At 36.0% G+C, this 25,103-nt stretch overlaps 1 protein-coding gene across 1 annotated transcript in view; it reads right to left on the bottom strand.

The window, feature by feature from the left end:
* Window positions 1-25,103, bottom strand: part of Plcl1 (phospholipase C like 1 (inactive)) — a 356,808-nt gene that overhangs the window by 49,382 nt on the left and 282,323 nt on the right. The window contains exons 2-3 of the mRNA XM_046447452.2: window positions 14,671-17,145; window positions 12,177-12,380 (exon numbers count right to left, since the gene is read on the bottom strand). Of these exons, the coding sequence (XP_046303408.1) occupies window positions 12,177-12,380; window positions 14,671-17,145 (2,679 nt within the window). The remainder of the gene's footprint in view (window positions 1-12,176; window positions 12,381-14,670; window positions 17,146-25,103) is intronic.

The raw sequence follows: 25,103 nt of genomic DNA, 5'->3' as shown, positions 1-25,103 counted from the left end.
CTTCCCTAGACATGTCCCCTGGTCAAAATCCACCAGACTTGAAAGCTTGCTTCAGTGCACCTTTCTCCCTTGCTTTCCTGATTTTCCCTTCCTTCCCCTTGTCACCTCCAAATTTTAAGAACATTCTATTTTTTTTAAAAGATCTATTCACAGGATGCCTTATTTTCTATCATGAATTATAATGTATTACTTACTTTTTTATCTTCTACATCCTCACTTCCTGAGCAAACTATAATTCTAGTAGAAAAAGACCCAATATTATTTACCTGTTTCCCCAGATCTATTCATTTATATAATCACTTTTTTCTAGTTTACTTTCATGATACTTATTTCTTCTTCCTATCTACTACTCATATATATATATATATATATATATATGCAAAACAAAAGATTTTATTACTGATCACTTCTCAAACCTATTATTGCCTTTTTGAACTTTGATCTCTCTTTTTGTGTTTAGGTTTCTCTACTCTTTTTCTCCCAAGTCGTCTTCACTTTTCTGTAATATGAGTTTTTAATTCCCTTTTAAATCGAGTACTGAAAGATGAGCATAAACCTTCTAATAAGATTATCTCTATAGAAAATACAATACTAGGGCTGGGGTTGTGGCTCAGTGGTAGTGTGCTTGCCTAGAATGTGTGAGGCACTGGGTTCAATTCTCAGCACCACATACAAGCAAATAAATAAATAAAGGTCCATCAATAACTAATAAAAATATTTTTTTAAAAAAAGAAAATACAATACTAAAGTATTAGAAAATAAGATAAATGTTAAAACTTCATTATTTATTCTAGGTAAAATAAATTCAGGACCAAAACGCACAACAAACCCTATAGTTCAAGAAAGTATTTGTTGCCCCATAGGATAAGAAATTTCTCTTTTTTCCCATTGTCTAGAAGATCATTTCATAAAGAGATAGCCCAGTATGAATTTACCTTCAAAACAAAGGAGCTTTCCTTTGAGATTCCTCAGAGGATAACCTAAAGTCTTGTAGTTATAAAAGTATAAAAAGACCAAATTATACTCTAAGACACCTCATCCATAATATTCTCAGAATTTAAAATCACTGCTTTATGATCTTTTCTCACTAGAGCATTTGATTTTCCCTATGATGATTTCTTGCATTATATTAAGAAGGATCATTTTATTCAAATTATTTTTGACAGTCAACTTTCAATTATTAGTAATTATAGAGAAAACAAATAAGACAGATGGCTGAAATGTACCAATAATTCCAAACTGCATTTAAGACAACAATTTAAAACTTTCCTTCCAAGTAATTAATTTATCGGGTTGTTAGGGAAAAAAAATGGTTGTTTTGAGTTTCATTTCCTTTCTATTTCTCTGATACTTATGGAAGCACTGATTAGCATATCCGATGTCTCAGCCTGAGCTCTCAGTCACTTTTGCCTGTTGTAACACAAAGAGCTTCTCTTTGGTTCTGTCACATGGATATCTCCTAATGGATCTCATTTCCTTGTCAGGCTCTGTATCTAAAAGAACAGAGGTCTTACCCAGATAAAGGTTGGCATTACTTTATATGTTAAATGTGTCCTAAGCAGAGGTATGTGGGAGACAGTAATGTTTTTCTCAGATATGGATTAAATTGTCTAACTTGTATTAAAAAAAAAAAAAAGTATTCTTCCAGCTCTTCCAGTAAGGAGTTTAATAGTGTCCCAGGATTATTGTAAACTCAATATAACTAATAATACTGGAGAAAAAAAGAGCTTTTATCCTTTCAGAACCCAAAATCTTCTATAGATTCTAATTTTTTCCTGAATTATATCTAAATTCCTAGAGCCATAGAACTTTCTATTTAGAGGCCAGCTTAAGGACAGTCTCTCATGGACAATTCCATTTTACACATTAAAAAACTGAGCTGAAAGTTAACTTGCCCAAAATCTCAAAAGCCACAGAACCAGAAAAGTAATTTAGACTAGAATCCAGACATTTTTGAGGGGCAGATCTAAAGCTTATAAGTTTTTCTGGGATACCAGTATTACATTGAAGGATAGAGTTGCTATTACAGGTACAAGTTGGTGATAAACAGTTAATAAAGTAGCATCCATTAACTAAAGCATCATGAAAATGTTTTTTTTCTTTTTCTTTTTTATTTATTTATTTTTGTGTGTGCTGGGATTATTTTTCCCTCCAAGTCTAATCAGAACACATATAAACCATTAAATATTCTTTGTATGAAACCATAATAAATGTACATAATGTGCCTCCACTACTTTTCCAGAAAGGAGTCAAGAACCTTGTAAAGGCTACTGATTGAGAATATGTGAGTCAGTACAAAGCTAATCTACTCCAGCATCTTTGTTCTCTTAAGACCATAAAAGATTCATCTATCTCTTATCTTCCTTCTAATCAAAATACTACATTGTAGTTCATTGGTTCTTTAGTGGCTCATCTGCTCACATTGTTGAAAATAAGACTTGAATTTTATTAAACTTGGTACATTTGCAAATCAAATTGCTGTTACCTATATATTTGCTAACTAGAATGGAGACAATTTCCTTTAATTTTTTAGTTCCTTAAATATTTTAAATGAAACAGATAAAAACATAATTAATAGATTGGCATATTTTGTTTATAAGCAATCAACCCTGTCAAGATGGTTAGCTTTCTGTGAAACAAAAACAAAGTCATAACATTTGCAAGCTAACTGCAAGTCCACTGTCTTTGGTGTTTGCAACGAAGCATCTTCTGTCCTGAGACTGCCGTATGTCACATTTCCATGCCTGATTTATGGGGCACAGGACAAGAAAACTCACACAGAGTAAGCCAAAGGACATTTGTCTCCACATTCATGATGGTGACAGGATCTACTGCAGTAAGCTTCTTTCTGAATAAAGGAATCATTTTATCATTTTTCCCCCTCCAGTTGTTGTTTCCCAAACAGTTGTCAGCTATATCTTGAGAAATCATTAGAAATGTTTGTTTGGTCCAGATGTCATTTCAATTCAGCTCATTCATAAAAACTGCCAAGCAGTTGAGCTTTCAGAACCTTTCTTCAGAATCTTCAGGCTAATATGACTATCTTATGGCCTTTAACTGAGGGTTAAAGAACTTGCAAGAACTTGAAGATTCAGGAAGGCAAAGTCAACTTTGAAGATACATTCCACAAAGAAGTCAGTCTGAAATATTTGCTTATTGATGTATCTCTGATATCCAGTGTCCTTGAACCCTGAAACCAAGTGAAAATTTTGTCACCCCTAAGATGCTGACAATTCCTCTCATACAGAAATGGGTCAGTACCTATGAGTGAAGGGAGTTTCAATACAGAGAGTGCCATGTCTTACTTTTCAATAACCAGCTCTGGTTGGGCACATGCTAGGGGAGGTTCTTTTTTGAGTCCTAAATACTATACAAGCACCATACTTTCTAAAATGCAAACTAGTAAAAAGCACCACACAAGCTTCATAATGAATAATTAAAGGAAAATATCTTTAATATATTTAATCTAACCCATTATGTTGAGCTTGTGATACCTGCCAGGTATCAGGTCTATTGCAAGGGTGACCACATAGCAATTAACTCTGTTTTGCTAAATTCCTTCACATGCTAGCACAATCAACTGACAAATCACACCCCAACTTACCTAGTAAAAGATTAGCCTTTGATTCATGTTCTCTAGGTTGTTTTGACTTCTTTTATCTTCAGACAATCTGTTGCCCTTACCATAGTAAAGTTTTAACTTTTATGTTAATGTTAAACACTTCAGCACAGAAGTCACCCCTGGAGAATGCTTTGGCTTTATTTTTATAGTGGTAGTCCTCTGAAACCACCCCACCTCTGAATAATATATTTAAAACAGTAACTACCCCAAAGTTTTTACACTAATTTATAAAAAGATCAGACAAGTTAGGCAAATACTTCTCAATTATGTAATGAAAAATTGGGCAGGTTAGAACATTAAGAAAGATAAAACTCAGCTATCTGAAGAAAATATTATACAAAGGTCAGATAACTTTCTTTTAAAAATCCTTGCAAATGAAATTCTGCTGAGTACCCTCTTGGAAGTAAGATGAGGCAAGTGAGTCACTGTGAAGTCTACCATGGAACTCAAGGTCCTTAGACTCCAGCTCCAGACATAAAATTTCATCTGGCCACTCTCTGGACACTGTATACCACTGTTCCTTGCCCTTTTTTCGCAAGAACAGAAAGTTTACTTCGGATCATTTCTTTCCCCCAACACCTTGCACAATGCCTTGCACATAACAAGTACTCAAAACATGTTTGTTCAGTTGACTAATTAAAACCCTAAAGACCAAAACAAAAAAAAGAAAGAGTGTTATTTTTGCCAGTGGCCATATGTGTTCCCACCACATTTTACAATTTCTTTTAAGTCCCAGAGGTGTCCTGCTTTACATCATGGCTAGTTGCGCTGATATCTGTCTCTGTTTATTCATCTCTAAATTGGATAGAACTACTAACATGGTATATATTGCACATGTATTGCATAAAGTCAAAAATGAATGTTTTCTGAATAAGGTGAGTATTTAGAAAAGTTAGGACATAAGGCTGGACTTAAGTTAATGGAGAAGTGAGACTAAGAAGGTGTCCCAAGTAATATAAGGATGGGGAATTAAAAGGAAGTAGGAAATACATCAGCCTGACTGGAGGAGAGGGTTCAAGCAGAAAAAATGGAGAAAGAAGTTGGAAAAATGGCCACCAATGGTGGATGAAGACTGAGGCAATGTATTCATAAATCAAAACGTTATATTGTACATCTTAAATATGTAAAATTTTTATTTATCAATTATACCTCAATAAAACGGGGGTAAATTAAAAATACAATTAGAGGATAATTGTTTCAATTGTTGAATTACATATAGGTCAAGACTAAGTAAGGAAGTATTTACATAGTTTAAAAATCCAGGCAGGAGGAGAGAGCCTAGGTAAGAATCTTGACTGTGTCAATGTATGAAAATCAATCTTACAAGACATACTGTGAGGAAAGAAGCATGAAATCTAACATGAATCAGTAAATTTTAAAACCTTACTGGGGTTAATAGAATGTTTAATTTACTTGGAAAAAAATGGGACCATTTGCATGATCTTTTGCAGTGATCAGAAAAGAGTGAATGAATACATAGGAAATAAAAAGATGAACTCAGTTTTTTAAAAAATTTTTTTTAGTTGTAGATGGACACAATATCTTTACTTATTTGTTTTTATGTGGTACTGGAGATTGAACCCAGTGCCTCACACATGCTAGGCAAGTTTTCTACCACTGAGCTGCAACCACAGCCTCTGAAATCAGTTTTTGACCTGTTAAATTTGTTTGTCCTTGAGATACACAGGTCATGTCCTGTAGTCAAGTATAGAAATAAAACGATAGGGAAAGTTTAGGGCTGAGACTAAGGAAAGGTTTTGAAAATAATACTAGATCTACATGCATAAAAACACTATTGTAAAATGAAAAAATCCAAACATTCAAACAAATTTTGATAGAATCCTACTAAATTGTAAAGGATTCCTCAAGGTAACCATCTACTCTTACAAGTTTGTATTAAACAATGAGAAACACCTGATATTGGGCAGTCATAAACTCCTAGGCCTGGCTGGGACTTACCAAGTTGCATCTCCTGCCTCTAAGTCCCTGGAGAACAGGGTCTGCATAGTTTCACAGTATCTAACACAGTGGCTTGGACAAAGGAGGCCTCTGTAAATCCTTATGAAATTAAAAATCACCATCTTCTGGCTCTAACACTAGGCAATTCTGTCAGTAACCAATTTTCATTTTTAACAACCCCCAAGTTAAAATTAAAATTAATTCTAAACAGAATATAATATATATATATATTTAAAATATATATATATATATATATATATATATATATATATATATTGCCCTTTTTGGAAAAATATATGATATAGTCTTAGAAGCAATAATTCTGAATATGTTACTTATTTCAGTGGGATAATTTCCTAGAAAAAGTAAAATGCAGAGTGGATCAACGCTACTTGCTCTTTCATAGATCTGAGTGCCCCCCTACCCCACACTGCAGCACAATAAAGTCACTTAGAAATGGTCTTCTGATTTCAAATTAAGTTCAGGGACTGTCCTGAAAAACTGTTCTGATGACAGCAGAGCCACTGAGGTAGTGCTAAAGCAAAGGGTCTAATATTAACAGTTCTCTTCATATCTTCACACTGGGAAGGAGGCGTCAGTTAACTTGCAGGGTCTTTCTGCCAGCCTGAGTTATGGACTGATAACGTCAGTTCCCTCTGGTGCCTTTTAAAAGCTATACATTTCCCACCTCCAGCTGTGTTTTCTCTCAGGAAGGTCACCTCTGCTTCTGCTTTCTTAAATAGTAAACAGGGTCGCTCTCAACAAAATTGTAGTTCCTTGAGCAACCACACCCTCACCTTACCCAGACTTGGGAAACCCTGTGTCAAAATGATCTCGTCCTTTTTCCAGTCAAAAATCTGCCTGTAGAACAGTATCTCTTAAATTCATTCAAAAGTATGAATAAATTACTGAAAATCTAATATGTATGACTCATAAATGTTTTTGCATTTTATAGGAAATAAAAGTCTTAACCCTAAGGGTTGGTTATAATTTTGAAACTTAAAATTCCAGGGAGAATACAGAAAACATAAGATGTGTTAAGACTGGAGAAAGAGTGTGCCCTCCCCCACTCTTCTGAAATATGCCATGTAAGTAGGCCCACTCAGAATATATTTGTTTTTTGATTTCTTGGTGTTTTAGTCAGCTTTTTCACTTCTGTGACTAAGGACCCAACCAGAACAAACGTAGAGGAGGGAAAGTTTATTTGAGGGCTCACAGTTTCAGAGGTCTTTAGTCTGTAGAAGGCCGGCTCCATTCCTTAGAGCTCAAGGTGAGGCAGAACACCATGGCAGAAGAATGTGACAGAGGGATGCGGCTCACATAGTGTTAGAAAGCAGAGAGAAATTCCACTTGCCAGATACAAAAATATATACCCCAAAGACACGCCCCTAATTCCCACCTCTACCAGCCACACCTGCAGCCTTTAGTTACCACTCAGTTAATCCCTATCAGAAGATCAATTCACTGATTGGGTTAAGGCTCCCACAACCCAATCATTTCCTCTCTGAACCTTCTTGCATTGTCTCACATGTGAGCTTTTGGGTGACACATCACATCCAAACCATAACACTTTTTATTATGAATTAACACAGTTGCTATAATAGAATTAGAATTGCAATGCTAATAATAATATGACTTTTAAGGCTAAATTTTAAACCTTTTTTGAGGCAATATTTCCAAATACTAAATAAATGTGTATTTGTTAATGAATATTGACCATCTCAGGTCACTAGAGAAAGCTAAGTTTAGAAGAAAAAGTAAATCTCACAAATGAACTCAGGCTCCATGTTTTCAAGAGTATTTTCATTTGTTTCTCCCTGATAATTAGCATAATTTGATGCAGTCAAGTTGGATTTCAAAATAAATGTATACAGGCTATTAGATTGCCTGATTTGTTTCTACCTAGACTGAACACCTCATGCATTTTTATTTGTTCAGAAAAATCAAGTTGTTTTTTTTTTATTATAAGCATAGACTTTATGGGTGTTATTTTTCTTCTTGGATGGCATCTATGTGATCCAATATCATTTTTAAGAAATCCAAATACTCAAGAACTTGAGTCTAAGTTAAATCCAAGCTGCTTATTTTGGAATCCCTGCCCCCGCCCCACACCAGTAGGCAATAGGTCTTGGAGTTTTTTGTTTTTTTTTCCTTTGCCTTATTTGTTCAAATAACTTTTTATTAATAGTAAAAAAAATGTGCTTTTTTTTTTAGACTTCACTTTTTACGAGAAATTTTAAGTTACATAAAAATTGAGTGGAAAGTACAGAGAGCTCCCATATAAACTCTCACTCTACCTCTATCCCTACTGCTGTCCTACTGTTTATATTTTGCATTAATATGGTATATTTACTACAATTGATAAAACACTATTGATACATTATTATTAGCTAAAATCCACAGTTCACAATAGGGTTGACTCTTGGTGTTGTACATTCTATGGGTTTTGACAAGTGTGGGATGACATGTATCCCCATGATGGTATCATACAGAAATTTCACTGCCTTAAAAAATCCTCTGTGCTCTATCTATTCATCTCTCCCCTGAACCCAGACCTTGACAACTACTGATCTTTTTTACTGTTTACATAGTTTTGCCTTACTCTGTAGATTTTTAACCAAATATGTACAGCAGGGAACAGTTCAGTAAGGGTAGTATCAGAGAAGCAAAACAAAAAAATTGAATGATTAACCATAAAAACAATTCAATTACAGGATGAAAACTACATTATTTGCACAGGCAGTAGATGCTTCTTTTTTTTTCAACTAATATTAATTGAAACCATGCTATGTCTCCACAGTGTTTAGGTGCTAGAGATAACAGTAGTAATCAGAGTTTCTTCCTTCATGGAGTATACATTCCAATTGAGGGGTAAAAGAGAAGGTAAAAGAAAACTTTTTTAAAGGCCAAGAAAAAAGTTCAAACAAATTATTATTTATTCAGTACTTCTCAGAAGGACGATGGAAAAATGCATGGCTATGCAACCAAGTGACAGATGCAGACAGTAGTTAGGGAAGGCTTCTCTCAGGAAATGATATTTGAGCTAAGGGTCAAGAGACGAAGCACCAATCTTCACAAGAGAAGAATATTCATTTACAATGTCCCAGAGAAGGGAACAGGCTTGAACTGACTGAAGGAAAAAAGTCAATGTGGCCAGTGAAAATGGAGCAGAAGAGAACATGTAAGGGTGAAGCTGCAGAGGCAGCGAGGCTGGAAGAAGTAGGTAAGGTTGAGAAAGCAGGTTAGATCATAAATGACCCTGCAGAACTGTAGTTAGGGGGGTTAATTTTATTTATGTGAAGCCACTAGAGAATTTTAAACATGAAAAATGATCTTTGTTTTTAAATTATCACCCTGGATCTATAGAGTATCTTAGGAGACTCCTTTAAAATAAATGTAAACCCTAATACACCAAGAGCATTCAAGATGTTGACCAATACAGTGCAAATCCTAAAAAGTAAAAATGGTGTTCCTACTTTCAAAGCCAATACCATCCTTATCTGCATCTCCCCCTACCCACCTTTGGCTCCCCAAAAAGAGATATCCAGTAGACATATTAATAGTGTTTTCAATCACTTCTGCCAGACACTGAGGTTGCCATTGGCATAGGGATATTTACACTCAATTCCCTACCAAAATGAGAAATCGTGTGCTAAAGTACCATAAATGAAGTCTTCATGAGAAGTAATTTTGCTTTCCACAGTAGCCTTCTGTTTTAAATTTTGGAAAATCATGCTCTGCCTGCAAATACAACTTGCCTTTTAAAACTACAGATGAGAAAAAGGCTAATATTCAGATTTGCCTTTAGCAGATAAAACTAAAAAGAACACCATCAGACACTTGGTATATGCAACAACAATTGCCAGCCAGAGTCCAGGTGCTTTTCTGCTTCTTACAGGCCAAGCTGCAGGGGCCTGGCTCCCCTCTCAACGAATGATTTTCTTTCTTAGCTTACAAGAGAATAAGTGATTTCTGCTGTCTGTCTCTATGGCAACTAGTACCCTAATTTCACCTCTTAGATGGCAATTATACCTATTCACTGAACGGCTTTCAATCCCTACTCTCATGATGAAAAAATTGATTTCATGAAAAATGAGATACAGGCGATAGGTGAACTTTTCCCACAGCAACCCTGGAATACAGTCAGGCACTTAGGGGCAGAATGTGCTCTGTGGATGTTTTTCTTTTTTATTTATAAAATGTTTATCCCAAATGTCTTTCTTCTAGTTAGTTTTCAATAATAAGATATTAGTCTTTTCTTCCTCAAAATTTATTTCTATTCAATTATAAAATTGGTCACCTTCATTGTAAAGAGTTTGGCAAATACAAAAAAGTAGATAAAAGCAGGAACAAGAAAATAAAATTCTCTCTCCTCCTACAAAAATAATCACTATTAATGTCTTGCTAGCATTTTAGGAACACATACATATAAATACAGTTTAAATCCCAATGTGCCTATTTTTTTGGTAACCAGAGGTTTTCCACAAAACACATTATGAGTTGTTTCCATATCATTAAATATTCTTCAAACACATGATTTTGATGGCTTCAAAGGAATCCATTATATGGATTACTATATTTTATTGAACTAATCCTTCTATGTTGACATTATTAAAAATAAATATTTATGCATGTCTACTGTCTTAGAATAAATCCAAGGAAAGAAAATATATATAGATCAAATAAATATTTTAAACTGTACTGTCAAATGTTTCTTTAAAAAATATATATCAATTTATTTTCCCACTAGAAGTAGATGGATAGAAGCATACATTTCCTTAACTTTTTGATCAGATGTACCTTTCAAAGATAAAACATGATGAAGGTTAAATATGTTTCAAATTTTCATTTTTTCTTGGAGGGGGGATTTCTTGTTCACCTCTGTTGTCCGTTAATATTAATTCTCCCCTTTTTCTCAGTAACAGAAAAGACAACTGCTATTGTTTGGACCTAGAAATGTTCCCTGAAAAGCTCATGTTTTGAAAGCATAATTCCCAATTCAGGAAGGTTCAGAGGTGGGGCTTTTAGGCAATGTTTAGGGCTCTGACTTCATCAATGAATTAAGCCATTTGGTGGATTAATAATTTGAATGAACTAATGAATAGTAACTATAGGCAAGTGGGGCATGGCTGGAAGAAGTAGATCACTTAGGGGCATGGTCTTGGGTGATATCTGTCCCTGTCCCTGGCTTTCTTTCTCTCTCTCCCTTTCCCCTCCCCTCCCCTCCCCTTCCCTCCTGTCATCTCCTCCTCCTCCTCCTCTTCCTCCTCCTTCTCCTCCTCCTCCTCTTCTTCTCTTCTTTCTCTCTCTCTCTCTCCCCCCCCTCCCTCTCCCTCTCCCTCTCTCCTTCTCTTCCCCCGACAGCAGCTTTTCTCCACCACACCCATCCACCATGATGTTCTGCCTCACCTCAGGCCCAGAGCAAGAGTCAGCTAACCATGGACTGAACCTCTGAAACTATGAGCCCCAAATAAACTTTTCCTCTTCTAAGTTGTCCTTGTCAGTGATGGAAAGTCAGTGTTAATCAACACAACTTTTAGCTATATAGCCCCTTAAAAGGAGATTTCCCATTCTCTCTTGCAAATAGGCGTGGCCTTGTGTCAGCTCTAGATTAAAGAAAGATAATCAAAAGTGATCTGTTATTTCCAAGAAATATCCTTTCAGGAAGCAGATGTGCCCTTCTTCTCCTTATCATTTCTAACGGATGGAATGCAGATGTTATGTTTGGAGCTCCAGTACCATTTTGTACTGTAAGGATAAGGATTCACCGTAGGGATAGTGGGATGACAAACTAGAAGGTGGGGTTCCTAAGATTTAAGAAGTGTTGCTCTGGATAATTGGTCTCCAGATCGTTATGTGGAAAAATAACACTGTGTTTTAAAGACATTATTGGGCTGCATTTTTTGTTTCATGTGCCTGAACTTAATCTTAATTGCCAAAAGATTTTTACCCATCTTTTTTATTAATTTGTATGTGTTCTTTTTATTTTAAGTGTATTTATACTTTATCTGGAATATATGTTACAAATTTTTCCCAGTTTGTCATTTGCTCCTTAATTTTGTTTAGGAGATACAAAAACATAGTTATTCTCAAATCTAATTATAACATAAATTTCATAATATATTCAGAAAAATCAGGTAATATAGACAGAATATAGATTATATTACTATAGAATCTCATTAGAGAATATTCAGAAATAGAGATCCACATGTCTTTTGTCCTAACCATCGTAAGGCAGCTGTGAGACATAAATTTATTCCTATAAATATTCAAATGAATTGTATATTTCAGGCTAAAGTCCTTCAGATGATGGGGTGTATTATTTTTGAGAATTTGTTAAATATTTTATTCTTTTCTAAAGCAGAGATTCTCCATTTATGATGTGGGGTGGGGTGGGGACTCTAGGTTCAAGAAATTTTCTGAGAGGTCTCCACTATGATTTAATGGAAAGTGAGTGGGCCAGCTCTGGTTGCCACCTTCAATCCATGTTTTAAAGGTAGTCACTCTGTGCTAGTCGTTGGAGTTCCTCAAAAGAACCTCTGCCTTTAGAGAGTTTTCATACACAGACAAGAAATACAGAGTTACAGTTTCCTACCAGATCATAAGCAGCCAGCATCTTTTTCTGCACATCTGGAATTGCACCTAGAGCCTCCAGGAATGGAAAGCTGTCTTTCATCACAAGAGAGACTGAGGGAGTATTGTCACTGGTGATGAGCCGAGAGGACAAGGTTAACAGGCACTGCTTCAGATTTGCAGTTGGAGGGAGTCCACACAGTTCCTTAATGGACACTATCGCATTCTATGAGGAATAAAAAAAAATTGAATCATACATCTGGCCACATGGCCCATTACCCTCAGCCCACCCAGGTTGACTCACAAGTATATTCATAAAAAGACATATATACTTTGTGGCACACTAGATTATAACTAACCAAAAAATGTAATATGCACAAGGATAACAGAGCTAATTCACATTATATACTCTTCATATTTTTTCAGTTTTTATTAGCTGCCACAAATATGTGACAAAAGCAAAAGAGATTGTGACAAGGTTGCACAGTGCTTTTCAAAATGAGTACTAGACTGGTCACACAAACTAGCACCAGATAGTTATGAATATCTTATTTGATTTGTATTTTGATTATAAGGAGAACATGTCAGTGAATACTGGATGGTATCTTCTTTGGGCTTTCCCCCTCAAGATAGCAGCTGTTATTGGTCAACAGCCTCCCCTGGACTGTCAATGGCATTCCTTTGTCATCTCATCAGAAAGGCACCTGGCACACACATGCATGAACACACACATACACACACAGGGAAAATGCATTTCATGTACAGATACATTTGTCCATGTTTCAGTCTTTTAAAACAATTTTGAAATAGAAATTATGACTATTTTACATTTATTAACAGTTACATTTATCTAACCTATTAACTGTCTCAGGAATTTAGTGACAATGACGGTATTCATTTTTTCTATCAATTAGGTTCCAGGTAACCCTTAATCCAAAATACTTTATGTTAAGATATATAAATTATCAACACTAATTGGAAAAAACTTATAACCAACTCTTTTTAATATATTGTCTAAATATATACTATATAAAGATATATTTTAATAAATTTATAGAAATAAAATCTAATTCTAATATTTAAGGTTATATATAGAAATTACTCATAGCTAATCTAATACAAGTATTTACAATAACATTAAAGTTATATCTGAAAATGTTATATAGAAGATGCTGATATTTTGAGCCTATTTTTAAAAGAATGGCTAAGGCAACCCATCTCTAGTCAGATACTCACAATCTGACTATTTACATGTGATTTATGTACAATATTATTTTCCACCACTTTGGCTATTTAAAATCTATTTTGAGCCTATCCCAGAATGTCTCAGTGAAGTAATATAAAAATAAAGTTTTCACTGAGTCATGGGTTTGCAGTTCTACATCATGTGAATTGTAATGGGTTTTGGTATTAGGATTTAAAGTCTAACGTTGCTATTTATTAACTGTACTATTTGCGAAATCACTTAACCTTTTATTTATTTGCTATCTTGGAAGTAAGGATTTTTTGTGAGAATTATAATCAAAATGTTAGCTAAAGGAATAAACTGAATTAAATGATATTCACTATGCACACTGCAAGTAATTTATAAGTATTTGTTATTTGATTGCTTCTCAATAACCCTATCCTAGAATAAATATATTAAATAGTATGAAAAAAGTTCACAACTCTCTCTTATTATGTGCATTAGTGAACAGAAGGAAACCCATCCATTGAATTTCTTCATATTAAAGCTGGACAATTTCTATACACTCTCATTTAATTCTCCAAATAACCCTGGTGTATAAGCATAACTAATTTTCTTACCTTATACAGAGAAAACTGATGATCAGAGACTTGAAATAATTTTCTTAAGATCACAGGGATAGATTTAATCCAGAATCTATGTTCTTTAAATTAAGCCACCTTTCTAAGAGAAGGTTAATACCATCTTCAACAAGTTTAAGTGCTAAATATCTTTAGTATATAATAGAATTGATATGTGTTTGTTTTTTCTTGTGGAAAATAATTCATTATTGTTGTTATACATTTAAACATCTGAAAGGATAAATCTAATAGGCCTTTCATTTGTTTTATATGACTTCAAGTTCTCTTCCAAACTCATATCTGTAAATATTTTACATATATACTTATAATTGCTATGGGTTTGTATATATAATATTTCATATATTACACATATTTTATATTCTAATTTTTCACCTTGTTTCCTGTATATATTCCCACATATCAATTCTATTATATACTAAAGATATTTAATATATAGAGAGCATTTGCTATATTGATACTGCATTAACTGACTTAGGTCAAGTCAAACATACCAGAGCACTTATAATTAGAAACAAAGGGTATATTTGATTTATCACAGGCAGTATTTATAGTTTAGTGGTACACAGGCTTATACAACATTTGTGATCATTTTTTTTAAATCATGTCATTAATAAAGCACAATGTTCACTGGCAAGAAAATAGTAGGGATAAGTAGGGAAGAACAAGAGAATTTGGGATTTTTCTCCTACCTGCATATTTTCTCTCATATCTATGGCTTCTCGTAAGGGATGCACTGCAATTTTGAAGATGTCATCTATGGTTTTAAGACCGATATTCCTGAGCATAGTATATTCTCGAACTTTCTTCCCCATTCTCACTGAAAGGCTGCGCTTCTGTGCCTTTCCTCCTCCACTTCGATTAGTTATTGCTATGTGGACAAAAAGGGTGACGTGCTCCATGATGTCACCCACAAAGGAGCGCAAGGGAACATGCCGATATCCAGGCTGCAAACATTCAAAGGGTATTGTATATTGTCCTATAAACTCATCCCCAATGTAGTCATCATCAAGGACAACAAAACGGATCATGGCTAGCTCAGGAAGGTTCACTTGAAACTCAAACGTTTCATCAAAAATAGGGTTATCACTGTTTTGCTGCACAGTTTTAGTTCTTTGTTCAGAGCAGTCTGCAGGAATTCCATGGATTTCTATACAAACATAGGGATCTATGACATCCCCTTTGGCACAAGCTCCCTTGGGCTTTGGGAAATTCTGACCACTGATGATCTTGATGTGAAGAGCCAGAGGAGACACTCCAGGTACAATGCCCTTTGTATTTGCACTGAAGTAAGATATTTCATCTCGCATGACTGATGGCCTTAGAACATAACCACATCCTCCATTTTGAAGAAACCAGCCTGTGTGAAGATCCATCATTGGACCTGGAGTCTGAAAATTCATTGCTACAATCTGACAGCCACAATTCCAAAAGTCCTGTGGATTCAAGTTACTGGAATCGATCCTCATGGCACTTGGATATATTCTTGATAAGAACTTCTTGTTATAATTTACAAAATCCTCTGGATATTCATTTGCAATTCGGCTGGCCTCTGTCTCACTAAATGAGCAAATTTCCCAATAGTTTTGGCTTTTCATAGACACTTCAAAATCCCTGTACTGAACAGATTTACAAATAGATACCAAATCAGAGAGCTCCTTACAGAGCCAAATTTGTTTCTGCTCACCATTGTAATCTACTGACATCCTTCGAGACATTTCAGCTTCTTCATCTTCATCTGTTACTTCTCCTTCTAACACATCGGAATCAGAAGGCAATTTCTTTCCTTTCACAATGATCATTCTTTTTAGTTTTTCTGGTGATGGGAGGTAGGATTCTGATGGCAAAGGTGCTTCAGTATAGAGTTTATCGCCAAAGACTTTTTTCATCTGTTCAACCATTACCTTCTGCTGTGGTAGGGAGCAGTGATTCCCCAAGCAAAGAATGAGAGGGTACTCAGAAGCAACAAAGGCAAATTTATTTATCACCTCTATGACACTTCGAAAGGAGACGTGTGTTGTCATGTTGTTTCGATTACACAGGATTGGTTCATTGTCTGAACCATCACTTACATCCAGTTCAACACTTCGACAGCCCATTTTCAAAGCTCTAACATATCCATTGACATCAGCTGGTCCCCTGAACTGGTCTTCTATGAGATAGGTGTTATGAGAGGCATTGATATAGTAGTGAGATAAGGGTTGGGTCATATCTTGGGCAACCTTCTTTTGCTCAGGATCAAAAATGTCACACTCCGGTGACAATAAATACTGGGTAAAACCATCAATTGCAAGAAACCCTTTTTGGCGTCCCTCTTCAGAAAGTTCATATCTCTTAATGATGTCTAAGCACATATCCTCAGTGATATGGGCGACTCCTTGCTCAGCTTCTAAAAAAAGCATTAGGTCATTAGCATCCAAAAATTCTTTGTTTTTAGATATCTGTACAAGTAAGAAATATACTTCTGGCCTGGTGCAAAGTTCACAAAAAGCTTCACAAAATTCCTCTTCTGTCACTCGGGTGGTTAGTTTTTCTTTGCTTTTCTGGATTTCTTTAAACTTTAACCTGATCTTGGATTCCTTCAGGGTAGGGTTGAGCTGTTTTATTAACTCTACAGAGGTGTCTTCCAACATAATCCCATTCCCATCAACATCTGCCGCTTCAAACACCGTTTTCAACCACATGAACCTTGGAGTGTTCTGGTTGCCCTCCACAAAATCAAGGGGTTGCTTACTACGAGAAACCAGGTATCGTAACCCAGACACCCAGATGTTTGCTACATCTGCTGAATTGGCAACTAAGTCCAGAGACTCGTAGTTCTCCCCATGGAGTATAGAAAAAGCACAGTCCTCGCAAATCTGGTCAGCGAGGCCATTGTTCCTAAACGTTTCTGTGTTCTTGCCCAGTCTGATCTCTTTTATGGCAGAAATATCAAGCTTAGCTTTCTCAAGGTCCTTCTTGGATGGTTCCCAGCGAAGAGCTTGGAGGTCTGTGTCCAGAGTAAAGAAGCGGTTGTAGATGCGGGAGTTGGGCCGGACTTTCTTCAGTTCACAGCCGGCTTGCATGAAGCTGATGCAGTCATGTGCACTACTAATCTTCTTTTCCGATGGCATGCTGCTGAAGGATACTGTTTTCTTTCTTCCTCCACATTTTTGGTTTGAAGGATCCTGTAAAACAATTTTAGAAGAATCAATCACTCTCCTTTAGAAAACAGACAAATTCATTGTCATTCTACAGACTCCTCAAACTCCACTCAGACAGGGTGATTGCTTGAACAGAGGCCAGCCTAAAATTTACCTTTTTACTATTTTATAAAAGAGAAATTTCAAAGAGAATTGATATTATTAGGCTCTAAAAGAAACTTCTTTTTCAAATACCCGTGTGTCCTTTGAATCAAAATCAAGTATTAAGTACAAATCACTGTTATTTATTTGAGCAGATTTCTTAAGAACCTCTATCAACAGGACATCAAACTTCACCCATTCAGACTAGTACATCTTCAGTAGGTAAAATATGTCTCATGGCTGTTTCCTTCTTGAGAGTATTTAGGCTTCCTTGTCTATTATCCTTCCTAATATATATATCCAGTCTTCTGAATATTCATAAGCACAGGATGATAGATTTCATCTCAGTCTTCTGTCACTGACAATTCATTTACATTGACCATCTGACCAATACCATTTAAAATTGAATACTTATTTTCATGTCCTCTGTTTAGACTATACACTCAATTGAACAATACTCCCCAATACATTATTGATTCAAATTGTTCTCCTAGTAACAAATTTCCCATAAAGCACCTTAATTCATGTTTACAGTACCCAGTTGTACAAGCACACCAGAGAGGTAGTGAAGAGTCTGAAGGGTATTGTCTGTTCTTAAGGCAAAAGTAACTTGTCTCAAGTGGTGATTGTTCCACTCACTAGATATCTAATGTTGAGTAAGTCTTGGAATGTAATTTCTGCTTTTCAAATGGAAATTAGTAATCCTTACATATAATAAAGTGTTATTAGGCAACTCAAAATAGAAAATACTCATGATTATTCTCTGTAAACTCTTATGTGCTTATAAGATGTATTCTTTTGGAAGGGAGCAAAGTAGGTCTTCATATACCTGCCACTACAGCACCATCAGCAGACACTGGCTAGGATATTGGGAGTTAGCAAGAAGTTAATTCATTCTCGACTTCTGACTATTCTTCAGCGATAAATTGAAAATATTTTTAGAACAGCCACATGATATTACCTGTTTCCAACACCAAAAAGTATAACAAGCATAACCAAAGTATAACCAAAGTGGTCTGGGCCATCTCCTTCACTAGCATTCTTTTAAAACGGGATAGAATCTCTTCTCTGGGCATTATTTCATTGGTATTGCCCTTAATCCTGCCTATCTGATGATTCAAGAAAGGCAGGGTGATTTATTATTCAATTGGTTAAAACCCTGCTTGTGAAAAGGAAACACAATTTGCATTAGTTATGGGATGTTGATGGGATGATTTATTAACTAAACTATGTATCAGATCTTCAAGTGACAAGATATAAATTACCCAACTTAGATTACAGAATATTGCCTCTTGGTGCCCCAGCATTTGACAACTTAGCTCTTGTTTTTCCATAGATTTGCTATTTTTAATTATCCCACAGTAGTCAATTTCCTCATCCTTAAGTTAAAAAACAACTATAAATCTTCAGCTGCTTATACATGCATGCTCTATTAGGACACATTAAATTTGTCACGACCTACACACGCAGAAATATCAGATGCTGTGCGTATTTTTCCACACCATCAAAGCAGACACCTAATGGCACTGCTGAGATGGGATTAATCTATCAAGTAAAACAAAGAAGGAAACTGTGAATTGCGATGGTAAATTTGACTGTGACACAGCTTTTAAAACTAACCACTTAACTTGCCATTTATGCTAATGAGAAAGAATTTTTAAAATATTTTTATGTAAGAAGATCGTGTTCCAAATAGAATTATTGTCAGCAGAGTCATAAAGCCTCCGGTAGTTCCTAACAAACCAACAATGGGTTGCTAGTGCTTCCCTAAATGCACATATGGCTCCTCGGTTCCTAGCACCCCATTGCACTAGCCTTCTCCACTGTCTGACACTCTGCTCTTGACTCAGGCACTGCTTACTTATGAGAACAAAACTTCTGCTGTTGCAATAGATTTCTCTTATAAGCCTCTCTTCTTTGTGATGATATCTCCTTAAATCAACACTTACCCTCCTAATAAGATAAGCCTTCAAAAGATAAATGTTTTGTATCAAGTCTGTGAAAGAATCTACCTGCCCCATGAAGCTTATTGCTTATTGCTTGCCTTGACCTACAATTCCTACATAATATAAAACTTATCCCAAAATGCCTTAAAATGGGAATCCGTGGAAAACATACAATTCTTAAGTTATCATCTCACAAAGGACAAAATCCAAAGTTATTACAAGCCACCAAATGAGTTAAAAACTGGCCAAAGCATGTGTGAACAAGTAATTAGCTAGTCTGCTGATGACTGGAGCCAAGAGTATATTAAAATATGCTGGAAATGGTTCAGAACTCTGATATTTCTTTAGTTTGGGATTCAAAGCAATCATACATCTATTCTCTTGATAGTTACGCTATACCCTGGCTTTGACAGGTTAGGAAGAGAGAGATGGAAATGGTGTTTCCGTGGACAGAAAGATGGAAGACCCCAAACCTCCTTCTTCACAACCACATCCTCCTTGCCAGAACACCTGCACCCTACACCTGTATGCCCCTCAAGAAGCTTGTGGCAGATTTGTGGTATGGAAGGGACTGCTAAGGTAAAGAGACTGAAAAAATAAAGTATCGGTGTCAGGATGACCTTAGGCCAGAGCCTAAGCAACTCCATTTTAAAAACTCCAGTTTGAAAACTCCAGTCTCATTAGGCACACCTAACAGAACCCTCCAGTATAGCCTCAGACAAGTTACTTCCTCTCACCCTGATAAACAGAGTGAAGCCTCTGACAGGCTGTCCTCGCCTGGTAAGAGGAAAAGGCGAGAAGATCAGGGTGGAGACCACCAGATCAGGTGTTTCTGACCTCAGGTTAAATGATGTCATGGAGAAATCCAGTGGTAGCTGATAAGGACTGAAAGGGGGGTCAAAAGCCTCAAAATTTAGTATAAACAGTAGAGCTAATAAACAGGGATTCAGCCAGCCGAAACAAAGATGCACTTGAGCCTGATGAGGAACTGGACTGACATCCCATCACTTGTCATAGTTTTTCCTGATCCTCAGCATGATCCTCAAGGCTCTCAAACTCTATGGCCTCGTCTGGACCTTGGGGAGAGCCACAACTTCTCCCTACAACCCTCTCCTCAACCGGTCGTCCACTCCACACCAGGAAAGAACTGCCTTGGTTCCAGACCTGATCTCCGCGGTCTGAGTGAATGTGCATCTGCTGGACTTAAATACTAAGGCTTAAGACTTTTGATCTGACATTTGAACTTAGCATACAGAGGGAGTGTCTGCCATTAGCCTGTCATGATTAAGTGTGTTTGCAGTGCTTAGAATTAATCTAGAATTGTTTGCTGTGAATTGATTATGTCTATTGCAGTGCTTAGCATTAAGGATGGTTGTTTTCTTGATTAAGAACCTATAGATTGAAATTGTATTGAGTAATTTGAGTGAATAAAGCATTGAAAGGGACAGAAGCACATGGGCATTCTTTATTTCTCCCCCTCAACTGCATACATCACAATTTTGCCCCCTTGCGACAGTTGGTTATAGATCTTCCTTGTTAATAAATACAAAAAAAAAAAAATAAATGAGAGTAGATCCATTGCAAGTACTACATATTGGGTAGAGGGGTACTTTGGACATGTTCCAAGAGAGACTAGGTTTATTATCAGTTCAGGTGTGCTCTCTAAATTTCTAGCTAATTAGACGTTTGAATTGATTCCAATGGTCATGACATCCATCTTGGTGATTTTTTATAAAGTAAGAAATTTTTCAATTTTTTTCAAACTAACTTTCCTCACTCTGAATGAAAGTGATAGCCCATCCCCTGCCCTCACTCCTTCCCTGGAATTTCCCCTAGAGCCGTGCACAAGAAAAACACTTCATATTAGGATGAGTAGCACATTCGGATGCCTTTGTCCCCTCAGTTCATGTTTGGCCTCATGTCCTAGTGGAGTACAAGAATTAGTCAGATAGCAAACTCAATCCTTTCTATTCTTATCAGTCTGTGTTTAAGTTTTCAAACTATCATTTCCCACCAAGGGATAATGTTTAAACAAGTTAAAAAAATAAAACAAATTTAACACACTGATTTTGTATTATTACTGAACATCTTCAGATAATATTTCACACTTTGGGTCTATTAAATTAAATTAATATTTAAAAGAACTTAATCATCAGAATCAAGAAAAGTCTCATAAACTATTTGTTATGGTTTGGATATGAGGTGTCCTCCAAAATCTCATGTGTGAGACAATGCAAGAAGGCTTAGAGGAGAAGTGATTGGGTTCTGAGAGCCTTAACCCAATCAGTGAATTAATAGAAACTGAAGGCAGATAGGGTGGGGCTATTGGGGGTGGGTCCTTGGGGGCGTGTCTTTGGGGTATATATTTTGTATCCAGAGAATGGAATCTTTGTTTCCTAATCATCATGTGAACCACTTCCATTCATCACACTCTTCTGCCATGATATTCTGCCTCAGCTTGAGTCTGGAGGAATGGAGCTAGCTGTCTATGGAAAACCTCTGAAACTGTGAGACCCCCAAATTAACTTTTCCTCCTTTAATTATTCTTATCAGGTCTTTTAGTTATGGGAGTGAAAATGCTAACTAAAACACTAAAGCAAGAGACAAATGTTTTACTCATTTGTTAAAATAAGACCAGACATTGATTCATATATCAGCACTATTTCTAGTAAAATCAGTCTATATTTATATGTGTGTGTTTATTTATTTATTTTTTTATTTTTTGGGGTACTGGGGATTTAACTCAGGGGCACTCGACCACTGAACCACATCCACAGCCCTATTTTGTATTTTATTTAGAGACAGGGTCTTGCCAAGTTGCTTAACACCTCACTTTTGCTGGCTTTGAACTTGTGATCCTCCTGCCTCAGCCTCCTGAGCCACGGGGATTACAGGTGTGCACAAACACGCCCAGTTCATCATGTTATCATTTTTAGTATATTCATACTCTCATGCTATGAGGGCTGATTTTTAATCTTAGGAATCATTTTAAATTTTTAGGGTAAAATGGCCAAATACTCTTCTAATTTTTTTCATTATTTTCTACAACATGGTTGTTTATCTACTATTAGTAATAGAATACCAATAATGATTAAATGAGACTCCTTATTAAATAACAATAAAGATTTTCAGCTGTTTAAACATATTATTAAACCAAGATTGAAAAAATATTTACATAAGCTAAATTAATAAACCTGCTTCTATAAATTCCCATTGACATTTGCTATCTGAGACTAATGATGTTGGACATGCTGCAAATCCCCTAACAAAACCCAACAAACAAAATTATTTTTCTTCACAACACTCTGATAAGCCCCAGAGAAACTGTTCATTCAGCACAAGCACAACTTTGGGTCTCATTCAAGAAAATAATAACTTATTTCATAATAATTTCAGGGGAAAAGTATACTAAAATAACAAAAATGTGAATCCACTTAATGCTATACAAGTGTACATTTAAAATCAGTTAACGTGGTAAATTTTATGTTTTGCATTCTTTAGTACACACACACATTCAAGTATACTGAAACATTAAGCAAATATTAAAAGGAGTAAAAGAAATACCATGCTCAAGTTTTCCTACCTCTGACTTGATGAGCATGTTTAAACATCTGTAATGTCATCACATATTCTTTTTATTGTTTGGCAAGTTCTTTTTAAGTAAAGAGTTCTTAGATGATTCTTTGCTAAAAACAGAGCAAATTTAGAAAATCTTAAAGAACAGAAATCAAAAACACCAGTTGTCAAGTTCTGATTAGAAGAAATCTTAGTTTCATGAGACAAATCTCATGAGATAGAAACATCACCAATTGAGATATGAAATATCAGAGGAGGTGACACTGAAGGAGGAACTAAGTTTACTTTCAGCTGTGATAGATTTTAGATGACTCTGGGCCGTCTAGGTGGAGATATCCAACCAGTAGTCAAAGCTCCAGGCTTTGAGAACCGCTGACAGCAAAGGGTTCCAAGAGAGAAGCAGAGCAGCCACAAAGTCCTGTGGTGGGAACAAAGGCCAGAATGGCTGTGGTATAATGAGCAAGGGATAGATTGGCTCCAAATGAGACTGGATCAACAAGCAGAATCAGGGAGTCATAATCCAGGGAGGACTATTTAAAAAAATGGTGGCTTTACTGACTCAGATGGGTGATTAAAGAATAGAATTCAGTCCTGACACATACATTTTCCTTGTCCGGTGTACTTATGCCCAGATACACACCCAAGTTTGGCAATTAGTGTAAAGAAAATCTATCCTCCCACACAAGGCCTAACACCTCACACAAAAATCAAGGAGCTGGGGGGAAATGGGATCATCACTGTGCCCATGGCCTTCAAGTTTCAGATAAGGGATGGTTGCAATGGCACAATCATACCATTAATTCCACATTGATATTTCCAAAGTTATTTTTCTATGCTGACCTCTAATTACTTAATACAGAGTTCCAAACAGGTGATGCAACTTGGTTATGGTTAACAACATATGACCATCCAATGTCTCTGTGGACATCCTGATATCACCAATGAAAAGTAGCTGAAACCTGACACAACTCTGTGGGTCAGGACTCTCCCTGATGACTCCCTAAGTTGAACTGATAAGAAGATGAATAGCTATTTTGTTATCTATAAACAACACATTCATTCTTTACACTGTAAGTCAACAGAAGTAAAGGCAATGCGACTTAATGGAATACACTAAAGCCTTCTTTAAGAATGTAACATCATCCCAAACTAAATACTGTGATGGGGGAGATACTAATTAAAATATAGGTAGTTGGTAGTCCTCTAAATGTTGCATGTCTTCTCTTAAATAATTCTGTCTTGAAAGCAAAAAATAATAATAATTGATGTTATACAACCAGCTGGGAATGGAGTATAGAAAGAACATTTCAGGGTGGTTTCCCAGTACCATTGATTTGTTAAATGGGGAATGCTTCCCTGGTACTATATCTCACTGCAATCATTAGGAAATGACACTCTGACTAGAAGTGATTATCTCTAGCTCCTCTGTGTGATATCTATCTATTTAGGCTGACTCTTAGCATACATATCCTGTGTTATTTCAAATGCCATATTCACTGGTGCAAAATTCACTGTGCCTCTACTAGGTGCTATGCCTCTCACAAGTGATTTGTTCTTTAATAAATCACAAATCCCAACACTAATGCTGCCAGGAATAAATGCTTCCTCTGCATCGCTCTTTTATAAAAAAATTTTTTGTAGCTGTAGATGAATGGCATGCCTTTATTTTGTTTGTTTATATGTGGTGCTGAGGATTGAACCCAGTGCCTCACGTGTGCTAGGCAAGCGCTCTGCCACTGAGCCACCACCCAGCCCTGCATCACTCTTTTAATGTAGGGCTTTTTACAGCTGATAAAATTATTAAATTGAATAATGACAAAATCATCAAATTTAATAATTAGAGGAAATTGTATAAAGAATGTGTCTAAGTAAACAACAAAAATAGCTTTAAATAACGTTAAGGATATTTGTGAACTAAAACCACAAAGGAAAATAAAAAGCTGGTGAGGCATATTAAAAAGTACTAGAGTAATTACATGTACTTAAGTGAGATCTTTAGCATGAAGGCTATTATTGAGATACTTAAAACCATACAGCTATCAAATAAAGTACTGAAGTGTTCCAAACTTATACATATGATCTTAGGAAAAATAATTTTTAACGCTTTGTCATTTAACAAGAAAATGAAAGTAACTTCCACATGGAGCTTCGCTGGAAAAGATTTTATGTCATGGAAAAGATCTTAAATTAGGCAGCTCTATCTGGGACTCCGACTATTCCCATATATACTAGAAAGACCTTGCTACCAACAGAGCAGGTACCTTTCAGAGCTTGCTGCAGGGATCCAGGAGATGGCATCCTTGGGTTGGGGCACACCAC

The sequence above is a fragment of the Marmota monax genome, unplaced genomic scaffold (genome assembly GCF_021218885.2).
Source record: "Marmota monax isolate L192 unplaced genomic scaffold, Marmota_monax_Labrador192_F-V1.1 WCK01_AAM20220418_F8-fsc00007, whole genome shotgun sequence".
NCBI lineage: Eukaryota > Metazoa > Chordata > Mammalia > Rodentia > Sciuridae > Marmota > Marmota monax.
This window is presented reverse-complemented; position numbering and strand designations above follow the sequence as displayed.